The sequence below is a fragment of the Pogona vitticeps genome, chromosome 2 (genome assembly GCF_051106095.1).
Source record: "Pogona vitticeps strain Pit_001003342236 chromosome 2, PviZW2.1, whole genome shotgun sequence".
Classification (NCBI taxonomy): Eukaryota; Metazoa; Chordata; class Lepidosauria; order Squamata; family Agamidae; genus Pogona; species Pogona vitticeps.
The window spans coordinates 4,534,233-4,550,706 of NC_135784.1; the positions used below are offsets into that span (position 1 = coordinate 4,534,233).

The window sequence follows — 16,474 nt, forward strand, 5'->3', positions numbered from 1 at the left end:
AAAGAGAAGGTTACATTAAGCAAGGAGGAAAAAAATAGCACTTCCTGAATATCAAGCTTTAAATGTTTTTTGGTATATAGTGATAAAAGAATCAAGGAGTGTCAAAATGGTACCTGAAATGTATCTTGGGCTTAACAAAATGTGATTTGAACAGCAGTGTGCTAAAAATCAGTGCAAGAGACCCAGCTATCAACACAGAGAAGCAAAATCAACATAAAATAACATTCCTCATAAAGAATTTCTTTCCTAGGTAGATATTTGATTTTGGATGTGGTAAATATTGGTAAGGAAATGAAAACATTGTGTTGGGGGGGGGGGGGAGAGAGCCTTGGAAAAAAGTGCTAGACCATGAAATTCCCAGAGTACTGGAGTATACAGTACAATTAGAGCAAATTGGTACTCCTCCAGTTTCCTTTATAAGCATTCTGCTTACCTAGTGGGATTGTATTCAAGTGGATTAATGTAGAAGCAAATAGCTACCATAGCTATCTCTCCCTTTTGAGTTTGCTCACTTAGCAAAAGCAATAGAGATTTCCATATAAACTTTTAAGAGATTTTTTAAATAGGTTAGTGGTTTGCTGCACTGGCAAGGTTCAGTTGTTGAGAACTGAGAGGAAATGTAAGAAAATTAAGAGAAGTATAAATACAAGGAGGCAGGACATAAGACATGTGTACAACAAACCAGATACCAACAGCACATAACAGGCACCAAAAGCAAGAAGCAGGCAAGACGATGCAGCATAATGTCAACGTAGAGAAATCATGGTTTTCCCTCCGTAGATTCAAACTGGTAAATGGATGACAACCTTGCTAAATAATTGTCTTGTGCATCTCAATTTGCTTCAAGAGTAGGAAAATCAAAAAGGAGGGACTAGGGATGAGAGAATGGCTAATATTTGCCCCAAAGATCCTAAAAGGCTGACCCGAGGGTCTTAGCTCAAGAGCTACCACTGCTTAGAACAAGATTATTACCAACCTCTGCGAGGGGGCAGAGCGGTCTTATGCGGCTGAACAGACCAGACCAAAAAGGGGCTGATGAGAGGCATGGTGGCCAAAATCAAATTGAACACTGCCAGTGGCCATCTGCTGGTCTCAGTGACAGCCAGAGTGCTAGGAAGAAGAGGAGGAAGAGGTGGCTGCTGTGGGCCGAAGGGGTGGGTGGAGGGAAGTCCCTGAAGGAGGAAAGCAGCGGGACTCAAAAGGCGGGGGCATCCTCCTCCACCCTCCCAACACTGAGCCCAATGACATGGCTGGCTCCCAAGGGAAGGGAGAGACAGAGGGAGGCATCAGGTCTCAGGTGAGGGCAGGACGGCCAGCCTTGCTTGTCTTGAAGCCCCTGTTCTCACATTAAGTCCCAGATGCTGACCTAAACTGAGAACAAGCCAGGAACAACCACTACCTCAGTCTTATGTTCTCTTCCTACAAAAGAAGAAAAGGAAAAACCCTTGCTTTCTTTTCTTTCATCTGGTTGACCAGCCTCCTAAACCACCAACAGCTACTCCCTATTGGCACGTGCACTTATGATGGCGAGGGAAAGGTATATATCTGTGAAGATTCTCAGTCCTCCAGGTGAGGTTATCTTGAAGTTGAGTCATGGCGATTGGACTTCTTTCTTATTAGGTTGAAACGTTTTTGCTACTCCTCCAAGTAGCTTCTTCAGTCTGAGGAAAGTTGGTAGGAGACCCCTGATAGATCCTCCACGTTGGTTTCACTTCCCTCTGGTCTGAATAGGCTCCTAAGATGGACCAAGGACTGGGGGTGAAGGATAATTCCACCTCTGCAGTCCTTCTCCACCTGTTGTCATGGGTTGGTTGTTAACAGTGGTCTTTCTGGTAAGTGTAGTCCTGTTCTTTCTAGGGATGGATGAAAGGATTGCATGAGCAATAGGAGGCAGATTGTGTCTAAAGTCTCCACCCCTGTTGAGCGAGAGATTTTCTATATGCACATGTATGGCTTCCCCAGCCCCTCTCTCAAACCACCTATCTTCTCGGTCCAAAATGACTACATCTTGGTCATCCAATGAGTGTCCTTTGTCCTTCAAACGAAGGAACTGCGGATTGTGGTCCTGAGCCATTGCCCCTCCTGTGCTCGGACATTCTCTCGTCTAGTGGGTGTTTGGTTTCTCCAATGTAGAGCTCTGAACACTCTTCTTTGTGTCGGACCCCATAAACTATATTGCTCCTGTTGTGTTTTTGTTGTCCTGTCTTTTGGGTGGATGAGTCTCTGCTTTAGTGTGTTTGTGGGTTTGAAGTGCACAGCTATGTGGTGTTTACCAAAAAAAATTCTTGTAGTGTTCTCTATCTATTAGGTCTATAGTTCATGTTATATTATGCAATGGTCTATGTTTGTTATGTAATAATGATTCATGCATATTAATGCTGATGAGAGGCGGAGCCGAAGGAGATGCTATAAGAGGCGGAGCCTGAGTCAGTCAGGGAGTCAGTTAGAGAAATGTAAGAGTCAGGCAGGAGAGAAAAGCCAGACAGAGTAATAGAGTGTGTAGTTTGGGAAATTTAGGTGTGATTAACTACTGAAGATGTTTATGAATCTCTGCAATCAATAAACCAAAGATTTATTTAAAGGAACTTGAAGTGTGGACCTGAATCTTTCTGATTAGTGATCACCTGGTGGCAGCAGTGTTAAAGAGGAGAGTGTTTGCCTTCCTGTGTTCTGAGGCTTGAAGGTCAAGCAAAAGGGGCACGAGGGTGGACGCCACAATCCTTTGGAGCTTTTCAGACACACCCACCGAGTAAGGAATGACCATCGGCTCTGGATCGCAGACTGTTCCATGGTCCTCCTGGGTTGGGACATTGGCTTGTTAAAGGCCCATTTGGATATCCACAAGCCTTAAGAACTGTCTTCAGATGTCCGTCTTCCTCCTTCTTGGCTTCTTGGTCTTTTCCTGGCCTGTCTAGTCATCATAGGCAGCTTACAAATAGAAGATCTATAGAAACACCCCCCCCACACACACACATACACTGATCAATACATGCAGTTTGATTCTCATCGCCTGTTGCAACACAAATTTGGGCTCATCAGGATGTTAAAGCACAGAGCAAGACACATGCCCAGCTCCACAGTAGGAGATAGATAGACATAGACACGCTCCCTCTCTGACCAGCCATGGCCCCCTGCAATTGAGGGGGGAGGAGAAAGGGGCTATCAAGCCCCCTCCTCCACTGGCCAGAAACAGCAAGACCCTGGCCGGTCTCTTTCTTGCCCGTATTTGCCGTGATCTGCTTTGTGCAGGGGTCAGGATATCTATTTTTGACAAAGGTTGATGCTCTGGTGGGAGCAGAGAGGCCCGGGAGCCGAGGAGCCCTCCCTTCACTCCCTGCTTCTCCAGAAGGCCCAGGCAGTTGTGAATGGAAGCTTTGGTCTAGCCAGTCCCTTCAGTTTGGGCTTCCGCTCAAGGAACACAAGAGGGCTTGCTCTGTCTATGGAAAAGTCCCAAAGAGTTCATAAAGCAAGAGCAAGGAGATTGAGCCTCACTGAGAAACGGTGGGGTGTAACGGACAGAACATAGGACGCAGAGACCTGGGTTCAAATCCCAATGCACCCAGGGAAATTCACTGGGGGTGTCTGGCACTGGTAAGGCACTCGTCAAGACATTTCACATACCTCAAAAACCCTCGATGGAGAGATGGTGTGATGTGTTGTGAGTAGAGTAGAAATGGACAGAGTCTGGGAAACTCAGGTTCAAACCTTCGCTGGACCGTGGAAACTCTGGGGAGTAGAAATGGGAAAGCGCTCTCTGAACCTACTATTGTAACTCTTACCGGGACTGCAATAAGTTAAAAAAAAAAGGGACTTGATGGCATGGAATTGTATGCCTATTTCTTTTTGCAACCCATCTTGAACATTTGGCATATCTCATTCGATTATGGTAACCATCTTTGACGCTAAACCTAGGGCGTCACTTTGCTTGGATAAAATGTGTATGTTTGCTTGGATGTGAAGGTGATGCAGTGTTCCCATAATGGTTACACGTTTGGGCTTCTCCATTTGCGGTTGGTGATTGGGATCGAAACATGAACCACGTTTCCATTCTGTTTTGTTCTCCCTTGCTTGTTTTCCCATATGGTTTCCTCTCATGGCGTATCGGAGTGTCGTCAACCTAGAAAGGAATCCTTCCATTCAAAATAAAAGAAAAACCCTCATCAAAATATTTCTACAATAAATGCAAGGAACATTTTAGCTTAATATTTCTCGAAATCTTTATTTGGGTTTTTGTGGTATGGCTAATGAATATTTGCATAATGAATCAAAAACAGTAATATTTTTCTCCTGGGTTTACAAAGAAAGGTTGCGTTCCAGATGAATTAATTCCAGCATTCCAGGACAGGTCAGAACTACTTTATGATTTTTGGATGAGATGTGAAATAAGCATGCTGAATTAAGCTCCTTCCACATACAGCGGTGCCTCACTTGATGATGTTAATTCGTTCCAGCGAAATCACTGTAGAGCGAAAACATCGTAACGCGAAAATAAAAACCCACTGAAATGCATTAAAACCTGGTTAATGCATTCCAATGGGCTAAAAACTCATCGTCCAGTGAAGATCCTCCATACGGTGGCCATTTTTGGTGCCTGTATAGTGAGGAATCCGTCCCTAAGCACAGCGGGCAGCCATTTTGAAAACCTGATGATCAGCTATTTTGATCGACGCAATGCGAAAAAAACCCATTTAAAACATCGCTTTGCGATCGCAAAAACCTAATTGTCAAGCAATTTCCTCGTTAAGCGAGGCAATCATTATGCGAGGCACCACTGTACTAAGTTTTTATAGGACTTCTCCCCCCTGTGGATCCTTTGATGGACATTGAGGTGGGTTCTCTGACTGAAGCTCCTCCCACACTCTGAACATTTATAGGGCTTCTCCTCTGCATGTACTGCTAGATGTCTGTGGAGGTTTGAGCCCCGGTTGAAGCTCTTTCCGCACTCGGCACACTGGTACGGCTTTTCCCCGGTGTGGATCCTTCGATGTATACAGAAGTCCGAGCCATACATGAATTGCTTCCCACACTCTAAACATTTATAAGGTCTCTCCCCTGTGTGGTTCCACTTGTGACTCTCCAGCTGGATGCGATTCTGGAAACTTTTCCCACTATAGGATTTCTCCCTGGCGTGGATCCCTTCATGCCTGTTGAGGTGGGTTCTCTGGCTGAAGCTCTTCCCACACTCAGCACACTTATAGGGCTTCTCCTCGGCGTGCATTCTTTGATGCCGGCTGAGGTTTGAGGCCTGGCTGAAGCTCTTCCCACACTCTACGCATGTATAGGGTTTCTCCCCCGTGTGGACTCTCTGATGTAAATAGAAGTCTGAGCTGTATATGAATTGCTTTCCACATTCCGAGCATTTATAGGGCTTCTCCCCCGTGTGGAGCCTTTGATGGCTTTCAAGATGTGTGGCGCTGAGGAAGTTCTTCCCACACTCTGAGCAGCCATTATAGGATTTCTTTCTTATATGGCTTCTCAAATGTCTGCTCAGGTGGGTTCTCTGAGTGAAGCTTTTTCCACACTCGGGGCATTTATAAGGCTTCTCCTTTCTATGTATTATTTGATGTCTTCTAAGGTGTGCGCTCTGGCTGAAGCCTTTTCCACAGTCCGTGCATTTATAGGGTTTCTCGCCCGTGTGGACTCTTTGATGTAGGCAAAAGTCTGACCTATATATGAACTGCTTCCCACATTCCAAGCATTTATAGGGCTTCTCCCCCGTGTGAATTATTTTGTGCCTTTCAAGGCGCGCTCTGTTCTGGAAGCTTTTCCCGCACTCGGAGCAGCCGTGGTAAAATCTCTCCCTTACGTGGAGTCTTTGGTGCCGGTTGAAGCCACTTTTGTCGCTGAAGCCCTTCCCACACTGCGCGCATTTGTACGGCTTCTCCTCTGCATGGGTCATCCAATGCCTCTTGAGGTACATGCTCTGGGTGAAGCGCTTTCCGCACTCAGAGCATTCATAGGGCTTCTCCCCCGTGTGGATCCTCTTATGTACCGTCAGGTTTCCTTGAGTGCTGAATCCTTTCCCACACTCACAACATTTGTTGGGTTTTTCGCCCACAGGTGCTGAAACGTCAGGCGTCTCTCCTTCTTTGCTCCCCTCCACGAACGGACCGTCGCTTTTTTCCAGACAAGAAAGGATATCAGATGTGGGAACTGGAAGCCCTGCGGAAGGGAACGGAATTGAGAAAGAGAAAGAAATTGTCTTTGGCATATCTGGGAAAAAATAAATAAAATTTAGGTGTAGACATGGAGCTTGTGGTGGCTTCTCCTCCGATCTCAGAAGAAATCTTAAATCACAAGATCATGCCAGGCATTTTGCATTGTATTTTAATTGAATTTTAATTGTTGTAAGCCGCCCAGAGACCTTTGGGTAGAATGGGCGGCATATAAGTTAAATAAATAAAATAAATAAATGACCACCACCCAGAAGGAAAGTGATCTGGGACCAAAAAAAGCCCAGCACCTTGATTCCTTCTGGAGCTGACCCCAGCCTTGAACTCCGATTAAACCATATACAGGAAGAAGGGATCCATGTAAATCCTGGATTTTAAGGCCACGCTGTTCCCAAAAAGCACATTCAAGCGGAGAATTCTAATTTTTCTAAATTTAAAAATAAGAAAACTAAATCCAAAGGCAGGCAGGAAGACACACCTCTTGCTTGCTTGTCATCAATATTTCCCAGTTTGGATCCCCAGATGTTCTTGACAAAAATGCCCGGAAGGCTTCTGGGAGTTGCAGTCAAACAACATCTGGATTACCCACGGTTGGGAACTACTGTGGTACATCAATAAGCCAATTCCAATATAAGTGGAAAGTTCCCATTATAATCATTATAAACGAAATGCCAGTAAAAAGCAGCCATGCAACTGCAGAGTTATACCTTATTTTCTACCTCTCCTGTCATATGGTTCAATGTGGCCTTGGGCACCTCTCTCTCTCTCTCTCTCTCTCTCTCCCTTGCTTGCTCACTCTCTTATCTCTTGATAAACCTAGATGGCTCTCTACTGGGAATGGGCCATAAACTGGGTCAGCTAAATCCATCTTCAGAAGAAGTGGGGGGGGGGAGAGTTTTTCCATTATTTTTAGAGCTTTATACTCCAAAATAGAAAAAGTGTCCTTTAGAGCAGCAGCAGCAGCAACAACAACAACAACAACAACAACAACAACAACAACAACAACACACTTGTGAGCCGCAGCCTGTTTCCTCCAGGGAAACTACCCATTCTTATTGTTGCACTGTATTTTTTTAAATTTAAAAATTAATTATTTTCCCCCAAAAAACAGTTTCCAAAGGGAGAAAAAGGTCCCCTCAATAGGCCAGAAAAAAACCCCACCCTCTCATGCATCTCAGCCTGTAACTAGCCGGTGCCTTTAAACAGTTTAATTTCTGTCGTTGCTTCAAATTCCTATTTGTTTTCTCTGTCCTGTGAGCTCCCCCCCCTTTTTAAGTCCACTGAAAGGTGTCATTAAAAAAATGAACTAAACAAATAAGCTTTTGAAAGCTGCTTTGATCACTCCCGATTTTTAAAATAATTTTTGTCTTTTGTTCTTTAGTCGTGTCCGACTGTTACCCAATGGACCAGAGCACGTTTAATGGTTTTGAACATAAAATCGTTTATTGTGTTTGTCACTGGGTTGTTTTCATAATTCGGAGTGGCCTTGGCAGCCAGAGGGGTGGTATACAGATAAAATAGGTAGGTAGGTAGGTAGGTAGGTAGGTAGGTAGGTAGGTAGGTAGGTAGGTAGGTAGGTAGGTAGGTAGGTAGGTAGGTAGGTGGATGAATGAATGAATGAATGAATGAATGAATGAATGAATGAATGAATGAATGAATGAATGAATGGTGAACCAACTTGGGTTCCACAATTAGAAGAAATGTACCATAGAAATAAAACAAAATGAAATAAAATAAAGTAAAATAAAATAGACAAAAGGGCCTCAATGCCACGGGTAGTCCCTAGCAGAGAAGACCCACCGAGCCAACTGCTGAGAGGATTTGGCTCCTGTATAAATCCTGTTGATTTACTGGGTCCATCACAGTTCCTATCAAGTTCATCCAGGCAAGACATATTTAGACTGCACTGTCTTTGGGGCAGAGACCTTGCTCCGCTCTATTTGGTGGCCTGTCAGACATGTAGAGCAATAGCCCCACAAAAAGAGCCGTTCATCAAGAACGGGCACCCACGCGTCTGAGAGGATGCCAGGATGGAAGAGGGCCCTGTTCATTTTATCTGCTTTTATGCCCTCAGAGCAGAAACAGAGCCCTTACCCAGCGACGCCACGTTCCTGTAATTCTCCAGCAGGACCTCCCAGTACAGGGCCCTCTGATCCGGATCCAGCAGCGCCCACTCCTCCGCTGTAAAATGCACAGCTACCTCCTCACAGATCCCCATATGCTGAAGGAAGGAAGGAAGAAAGAAAGAAGAGATTATCATATCCTTAACGAACAAACAAACGAATTCACAAACAAACGAACAAACAAACAAATTCATGTAGAGCCAGTTTTAATGTATTGACAGGGGATTGGAGTCGATGGCCCCTGTGATCTCTTCCAACTCTTGTGATTCTATGACTCAAGAAGCTCATGGATGCAGATTTTTTTTTAAAAAAACAGTACATTCTTGTTATAAGAAAGAATTAAACTGCAACACACAGCCAAAACAAAATGCAGAATCAAATTTTTTTGGGGGGGGGGGCTGCAGCCACCGTGCAAGCCTTCTGAATGTTATAATTGCCAGACACCTTTCCCGCCCCCCCCCCCCGTGACCTTGAAAGTTGCCTCTCTGACCTTCTGGGTCTCTGCCGAAGCTGATCCTGCCCCACCATCACGAGGCGAAAACCTGGAAGCAACCCACCGCACCATCCCAGCGTCTACAAGTGCTGCTCCATTTCCTATGAGAAGGACAGAGAAAATGTCCAGGGGATCAATAAACGGCTTGCATTTTAATTCCCGGAGTAAAATCCCTCTGTTTCCAAAATTATTTTGGTGCGTAATTTCAAAAGTTTCTGGATTGTTTACACTGTTCTAAAGCCTTTGCTGTGGGCACCTGTAGGAGCCACTAAGAGGGCAGTTTCTGCATGGGATGTGATAGAGCAGTGGTCCTCAACCTTTTTAACACCGCAGACTGGTTGGGGAAGGTGGTGCATGCCCCCATGCACAGCGCGCATGCACGAAGGAGCGGGGCATGCACACTTGTTTGCATGCGCAAAGGGCGGAGGGGCACTTGGGAGCACTTGCACGCATGCGCGAAGGGGCTGTGTGTGGGGGAGTACATGTGGGGGTGGGTGGGTGGCAGATCTGTATCTTCAGCCCAGGCCACAGACTGGCAGCAGGCCGTGGACCAGGGGTTGGGGAACCCTGTGATACAGTGCTTGCAACGAGGGAATACTTAGCATAAACCCTCCTTTACTTGGTGTGTCTGTGAGAGAGAGGCAGGACAGGCTCCCAGTGTGGTGTAGTGCAGGAGTTGTCTACCCCTGGTCCGCATCCTGGTGCCGTTCCGTGGGCTTGCTGGAACTAGGCTGTGGATATGGATCCCCCCCCGCACTCATGCACGGTGAGTGTGTCATGTTTGCGCAGGGGACGTGTCACCCACGCAGGTGCAACACACTGCGTGAGCATGACATGCCCACTGCGCGAGCAGGGGGGCATCCCCCGCACATGGAGCTCGCTCCCTTCAACCAGTCTGCGCCCCAAAAAGAGTTGGGGACCGCTGGTAGTGGATAAGAGTAACGGACTAGGACTCTGGAGACCAGGGTTCGAATCCCCACTCAGCCATGGAAGCTCCCAGGGTTGGGGGAGGAGAAGAACTGGTAAAGCCACTCTTTAAATATCTCACTTCTCTTGAAAACCTTATTAGGGACACTATAATCTGGTTCTGACTTAATGGCACGGAACATACACACACGGGAACAAAGCTTTTTTTGAAATTTGTCAGATTTTTTTAAAAAAACATTTAACATGGAAAAAAATTAACAGGGAGGGAGAAATGGAATTCAAAAGGCCAAGTTCATGGGCATCCGTCACCCAAGAGAAGCGGGAACTGGCTGATCCTCACCGAGGAAAGTGGTGTCTTGCCCCAGCATGATCCACTTGAACAGCAATTTCAGGATGGGATCTGATAGAGCGCTCACCGCCTCTGGAGAATACTGGGCCCCTGGGAATAAATTCTCTTTTACCTGGAGCAGGAGAGGGGGGGGCAGGTAGGACACAAAGGAATGGTATTAGGGGACTGAACAGGGATGGGAACTGCAAAAATAAAATTTCTCGAATGTCTTCAACCCTGTGTGTACTTTTTAAAGCCTAGCTTGTGCTTTTGAGGTAAGCAAAGCCATGAAAGAAGTTGGGCAGAAGAGAACCTGGAACAGAACATCACCTTCATTCTCCCCCCCCCCAACCCCCACTTGGGGAAAAGGGAAATATCTCAGCTGTATCTTGACGGCTGCCATGGTTGGAGAATTTGCACAGGAGGCTGTGTTGCGTAGCAAAGCTCCATCATAATCCACTGGGAAGGGCTCGATCCACCTACTCATGTTGGGGGCTCCCCCTTTTCTGCATCTCCCCATGCAGAAAAGGTTGGCCTGCTGGTATGACTTTCTCAAGAGAAATTACCTGCTTCTCCGCTGCCCGCTCCTTGTCCTCCTCCTCCGCCTGACTCAGGAGGAAGCCTTCGGCCAGGGCCACCGCCTGGGAGGTGCTCTCTGCCTGGCACTCTCGCACCCAGCTCCCCATCGCCAGGGGCAGGTCGGCCAGGAACTGCTCCAGCACCACCAGGTCCAGCATCTCCGCCTTGGTGCGCTTCTCAGACTGCAGCCATTGGTGGCAAAGGTGGTGGAGCTGGGTGCAAATCTCCCGGGGTCCCTGGGCCTCCTGGTAGCGGACGTTCCTGAACCGCTGGCAGTGTAGATCCGGGCCAGCTGCCCCCACCACTAATATCTCCTTGTTCACAGTCTCCTTGACGTGGTGGCCTCCTCCTGCTTCACGGCCAGCTGCTTTCTGCTCCTCCATCTCCGTTCTCCCCTCCTGGTGCTCTAGTTTTTTGAAGCCTTTGAGGTTTTACTCCTTGCCACCTTGACTTTCCCTGGCTGCGTAAGGATTCGAACCCATGTCCCTTGGTTCCTTGCCTGCCACTCCACCCACTACACCACCCTGCCTCTCACCACGGGGGGCTCAGGGTTTGTGAGATGTTCAAGAGTCAGTTTACCTTTGCCAGCCGTCGGAAAATGGGATATATTTTTTTCACCCCGACACAGTCCTTCACAAGTACAGGCAACTTCATACCTGCGTTCTTGGTTTGTACTCCACGTCCCTGAACGTTTGATGTTCGGGGTCCTAAATGCTCCTGAAAAAGTTTTCTCATACTGTACATTTGATTACTTGAACAAAGAAAAAAGAAAAAGAAAACCCAAAGTGAGTCCCTGTGGTTGAATGGGGATGGCTCCGTATCCCAGCTTCCCTTCTAATTAAAAACGAGTGTCAGCTGGGGAGGCAGGAGGCTTGGGTTCGAATTCCTAGTCAGCCGTGGGAACTCCAGGGGGAGGGATCGGTAGCATTGACAAAGGCACTTTCTAAAGAGCTCGGGGACGACCTGACAGCACATAACAAAGTATTTTAGTTTTCTAAGCAAGAAACTCCTCCAGCAACGAATTTTGGATTTTCTGTAGGGTGGGCGCCTCTTTTAATTCTTGTTTTCCTCCCCATCGCTTTCTGTCAGGCATCTGCAAGGAAGGCTCTCCCCCCCCTCCGCCGCCCCACCTCCCAGGATCTCAAGCAGCCCCCAAGGGGGCGGCGGGGACAGCGAGAATTTCCCTCTCCCCTCCCCTTTTGCGGGATAAACCCAGCTGGGGTTTGCCCGATCCACCCTCTCGCGTCTCTCTTCCAGACACAGGACCCGCCTCCACCTACTCACGTGTAAAATGAGAGAACATGGGTTGACATGGTTGGGAGCCCCTCCCCGTCTCCTTTTTGGCACCCAGCGGGCGCTTGCACGGGAGGCGTTCCGACGTGCCCAGGATCCCGTGTCCAGAGACAGAGCGCTCGCTGCTGCTGCACCCCGACCTTTTCCAGCAAGCAGCACTTTAGGGGGGTGGGTGGGACGCAAAATGAGTGATGCTGGTGGGATCCTCCCCCCCGGGCCCCCGCTCGCCTTTGCTTGCTCCTCCCTCCGCCGCCTTCCCTTGCAAGACAACAAACACACAAAACAACACGCATCCTCCGCCTCCGCGCCTTGGAGCGCTTTTTGCGCACGCGCGCCCTCCCGGTCCCACTGCCGGCCGCAGCCGGGGAGGCGGTGGAAATCTGTGTGTGTGTGGGGGGAAGAGGTCTTCCCTTTGGGAGGGGACTCCATCTCCCAGAATCCCCCGCTCCTCAAACGACACCCACCACCAATGAAGAGGTTCTCATTTTAGCAAGACCGGCTCTCCGTAGGACCCTTTTCTTGGGTCTGTGTAAACAGACCCAGACAAAAATAAGAATAAAACACCAGAAACATTGGGGCACCCCCTCCCCCCCAAAAAAGAGAAGAGAGGTGGGGGTGCATTCACATCCAAAGCTTTCATTTGGAAGAAGAAAACCGATTTTAGGCGCCCCCCCATGTTTTGGTGTGTATGTTTTTCCTTGTCTGGGTTTAATTCCCGGAAGAGTTTGCGTAACGCAAAAAGAGATGCTTGGTTCTGACCACCTGTGAAATCGCCCAGAGGCCCAGCTGCTCAACAGCGTGCCCAGTTGGACACCCTGTAGAAAATGCAAAAATAAAAATACATCTGCCTGCGGGCTCCGATCCGGGTCTCAAGAGCAACCCACCCGTTTATTAAGCAAAGGTGCATCGGTCTTCGAGCCTCAAGCCAAGGGTTGGACTCAATGGCCTTATTGGCCCCTTCCAACTTCATGATTCTATGCTCTGCGGACAAAGAAGGATGGAGGATTTAGGAGTCTACAGCATGGGGCAATAGAGGAATGAAAATGTAATAAATACTGCCCATTATCCAACAATAAAATCATGTAAAAATATTTTAAATGAAATTACGTCTTCATTTTATTGTAGCTCTGGAAACGGGTTGTATGGCACCGGGGTGCCTCTTCTATTAAGAGGCAAGAGGAATAAACCTTTTGCTTCTTGGTTGTGCCCAAGCAATAATATTTTATTTGTTGAACAGCCACACAAGACCCTCAAAAAGCATGTGCAGAGTGCTGTGAGACTCTCTCTTAAGGGAGACGTCTCTGGACCCAATCTGTGAACTTTTGTCGAAGGGGGGAATTCGGGGGGAGGCTATAAACTGGCATTAAAACATTTTTCTTTTTCAAGAAACGAGCATTTTCCATTTCTCAGGATGGAAAAAGGCTCCTCTGTCTGATCTGATTTTAGGATATTCTTGTTTCTTTCTTACCCTCTAAGCCTAAACAAGAATTGTCTGCTGATGGAACGCCAGGCTAATTTGTTTGTTTTTAATTTGCTATTGAGGCAGACCTGCTCCCATAATTACCACTCGTGAGGGCCTGATATAATGTGACTATGAATTGCACGGGAGGGGAATACGAGCCAACCGTGTGCGGTGGCTACGAAAAAGGAAAATGCTATTTTAGGCTGCATAAGCAGAGGTATATTTTCCAAATCCCACGAGGTGCTGGTCCCCCTCTATTCAGCTCTGGTTAGGCCTCACCTTGAGGATTCTGTCCAGTTCTGGACACCGCACTTCAAGAAGGATGCTAACAAACTCGAACCAATTCACAGGAGGGCGACCAGGAGGATCAGACTGAAAGAACTGGGCATGTTTAGCCTCAAGAAAAGAAGACTGAGGGGAGATAGGACGGCACTTTTCAAAGCCTTGAAAGGTTGTCATTTAGAGGAGGGGCAGGGTCTGTTCTGGATCATCCCAAAGTACAGGACATGCAAAAAGGGGCTCAAGTTACAGAAAGCCAGATTTCGGCTGAAGATCAGGAAAAACTTCCTAACTGTTAGAGCAGTACGACAGTGGAGCCCGTGACCTGGAGAGGTGGTGAACCTTCCAACCATGGAGGCCTTCAAGAGAAGCTTAAGAGAACCATTTGGCAGATACCCTTTTGATCTGTATTCCTGCCTTGAGCAGGGGGTTGGACTTGATGGCCTCGTAGGCCCCTTCCAACTTCACGATTCAATGATTCTACGGCCCCTTGGAAAAGCAGGATAGGATTCAACCCCAAGTTCAGTCTAAAGAGAGACTTCCCAACAGACATGTATATTATTTTTTGCAAGAAAACACAAATAAAGGCATAAAATTAAAGCAAAGTAAAAAAAACACACCCCAAAACTGGTGTAAGCTGGTTGATTAATAATAATTAAGGAAGGATAGGACTGACTCAGGACCCATAAAACACCTGGAAGGCTATAAAGGGTTACAAATACAAAGAGACAGTTCTGTTTTGTCCACTGCGTTTCGCCATCATCCTCACGTTTGTGTCACTGAGTCTGATGGAAACAAGCAGCAAATATTTTTGAGATAAAGAGCAAGTGAGAGGAAATAAGGTCTTTTTCATGTGAATTCTCTGACGCCTTAAGCAGGGAGGGCTTAACAGTAAACTTCCTGCTTAATCTCGGGAGTTATATATTGGTTTTCCTGTGTAAATTCACCGAGAGGACGCAGCATGGATACACCATCGGAGGCCATGTCCACGCTCCAGGCAAGGATGGGTCTTTTTGCCCCTGTGTGAGTTCTCTGGTGCCTGTTCAGGTCAGCTTTCCTGTAAAATCTCTTCCCGCACTCCGGACACTGGTAGGGTTTCTCCCCTGTGTGGATTTTTTGGTGCGAGGCGAGGTCCGTGTGTTGCCTGAAATTTTTCCCGCACTCCAGGCAGCGGTACGGTTTCTCCCCCGTGTGGATGCTCTGGTGGGAAGTGAGGCTTTTCTTTTGACTAAAGGTCTTCCCGCACTCCAGGCATTTATATCGCTTTTCTCCCGTGTGAATCCTTTGGTGCGTCAAAAGGTTGGATTTGTCGTAGAAGCTTTTCCCGCAGTCCGAGCAGACGAAAGGTCTCTCCCCAGTGTGGATCCTTTGATGAGAATTGTAGCTCGTTATCTGGCTGAAGCTTTTCCCACACTCCGCGCAGGTGTAGGGCTTCTCCCCGGTATGGATCCTTTGGTGTCGCGTGAGGTGTGGCTTGTCGTAAAAGCTCTTCCCACAGTAGGAGCAGACGTAAGGCTTCTCTCCCGTGTGGATCCTCTGATGGGAAGTGAGGCCGAAGCTCTGGTGGAAGCCCTTTCCGCACACCAAGCACTGGTAGGGTTTCTCCCCCGTATGAATCCTTTGGTGGATGAGGTGGCTGGATTTGTCGTAAAAGCCTTTCCCACATTCGGCGCACTTGTACGGCCTCTCTCCGGTGTGAATTCTCCGATGAGACGAGAGGCTCGCAAACTGCCTGAAGTTCTTTCCGCATTCGGGGCATTTGTAGGGCTTCTCCCCAGTGTGTACCCTCCAGTGCACATTAAGGTCTGATTTGCGATTGAAGCCTTTCCCGCACACCGGGCAGATGTGCGTTCTGGCTGCTTTTTGCTTTTCCTGGGGAACCAGGATTTCACGGACGTGATCTTCTGGCCAAGAATGACTCCTCGCCTGCTCTATTAGTTTTTTCTCCTGCGTTTCTGGATGCTCTCGGTTTCCGAAGATTTCCTCCATCTTCCGAGGCTCGTTTCTTTCTGAACAGGGTCCAGCATAATCCTCCTTTTCCCTCTCAGCTGGAAGAAAGAACGGATGATTATCAGGGATCATACCCAGTACAGACCTGGAATATGGCAAGATTTGGCACAAAAATCAATGATAGGAAGACCTCCTACCTTCTATAAGGGGTCTTTATAGGTGAATCCACTGGAGGTTTTTAATCTCAAATTGGACATTGGGGGGACTTTAGGGAGCATTTGCATCTGCAGGAATAAGACTAGATGATCTCCGATATCTCGTCTTAATCTACAGTTCTATGATAGGCAGTTCAGAGCTTAGCCCTCTTCTTGCTATGTATATCTGGGAGCTTCTGCCCTGATAGTGTAAATCAGGAGGTGGACAGGTGGGACTTACAGAGGTCCCAGGGCTGCACATGACATCTGTCAGAACCCAGAAGGACATACAGCGGTGCCTCGCATAACAAGCACACCGTTTAATGACGAATTTGCATAGCTATCCGTTTTTTGGGATCGCTAATGCGATCGCATACCGATGCTTTCTATGGCCGAAAATCGCTTTGCGACGATCGGTAAGCGTTTCGCTTACCAATTTTCACATAGCGATTTTTTTTAAACAGCTGATCGGCGGTTCCAAAATGGCTGTCGGACGCCCAAAATGGCCGTGCGCAGTGTTTACGCACCCTGCCCTCGCTTACCAAGGGTGCGAAAATGGCGGCCGGATGGCGAAACATCGCAGAACGGTGAGTTTTGGACCCCATTGGAACGCATTAAACGAATGGGTTTTTCCGTTCCGTATAGCGATGTTTCCCCATAGCGACGGTTAATC

The 16,474-nt window shown here is 47.6% G+C and overlaps 2 protein-coding genes across 3 annotated transcripts in view; both read right to left on the reverse strand.

Annotated features, from left to right (window-relative positions):
• Nucleotides 1-541: 541 nt before the first annotated feature.
• LOC110090805 (uncharacterized) lies at nt 542-12,130 on the reverse strand. 2 transcript variants are annotated; one of them, XM_078386963.1, is made up of 5 exons: nt 10,611-12,130; nt 10,057-10,177; nt 8,787-8,890; nt 8,268-8,394; nt 542-6,153 (listed from the first exon to the last, which is right to left on the reverse strand). In XM_078386963.1, exons 1-5 carry the CDS (start codon nt 11,004-11,006, stop codon nt 4,757-4,759), a joined length of 2,145 nt encoding a protein of 714 aa, XP_078243089.1. In that variant the 5' UTR covers nt 11,007-12,130; the 3' UTR covers nt 542-4,756. The 2 variants fall into 2 exon arrangements, with proteins under 2 accessions (XP_078243089.1, XP_078243088.1); XM_078386962.1 differs by having other exon boundaries at nt 542-6,162; nt 10,611-12,128.
• Nucleotides 12,131-14,178: 2,048 nt separating this feature from the next.
• The window catches only part of LOC110090810 (uncharacterized), a 36,293-nt gene continuing 33,997 nt past the window's right edge, over nt 14,179-16,474 (reverse strand). The window contains exon 16 of the mRNA XM_078386427.1: nt 14,179-15,705. Coding sequence (XP_078242553.1) covers nt 14,543-15,705 — 1,163 coding nt within the window. The 3' untranslated portion in view covers nt 14,179-14,542. The remainder of the gene's footprint in view (nt 15,706-16,474) is intronic.

What these genes read in the sequence shown, in the direction of transcription:
- LOC110090805 (XM_078386962.1), bottom strand. Translation starts at nt 11,006, where the DNA reads ATGGAGGAGCAGAAAGCAGCTGGCCGTGAAGCAGGAGGAGGCCACCAC. An exon ending in AGCGGGCAGCGGAGAAGCAG is followed by an intron (nt 10,178 to 10,610) that starts GTAATTTCTCTT and finishes CTCCTGCTCCAG; the next exon opens with GTAAAAGAGAATTTATTCCC. An exon ending in CTTCGGCAGAGACCCAGAAG is followed by an intron (nt 8,395 to 8,786) that starts GTCAGAGAGGCA and finishes TCCTTCCTTCAG; the next exon opens with CATATGGGGATCTGTGAGGA.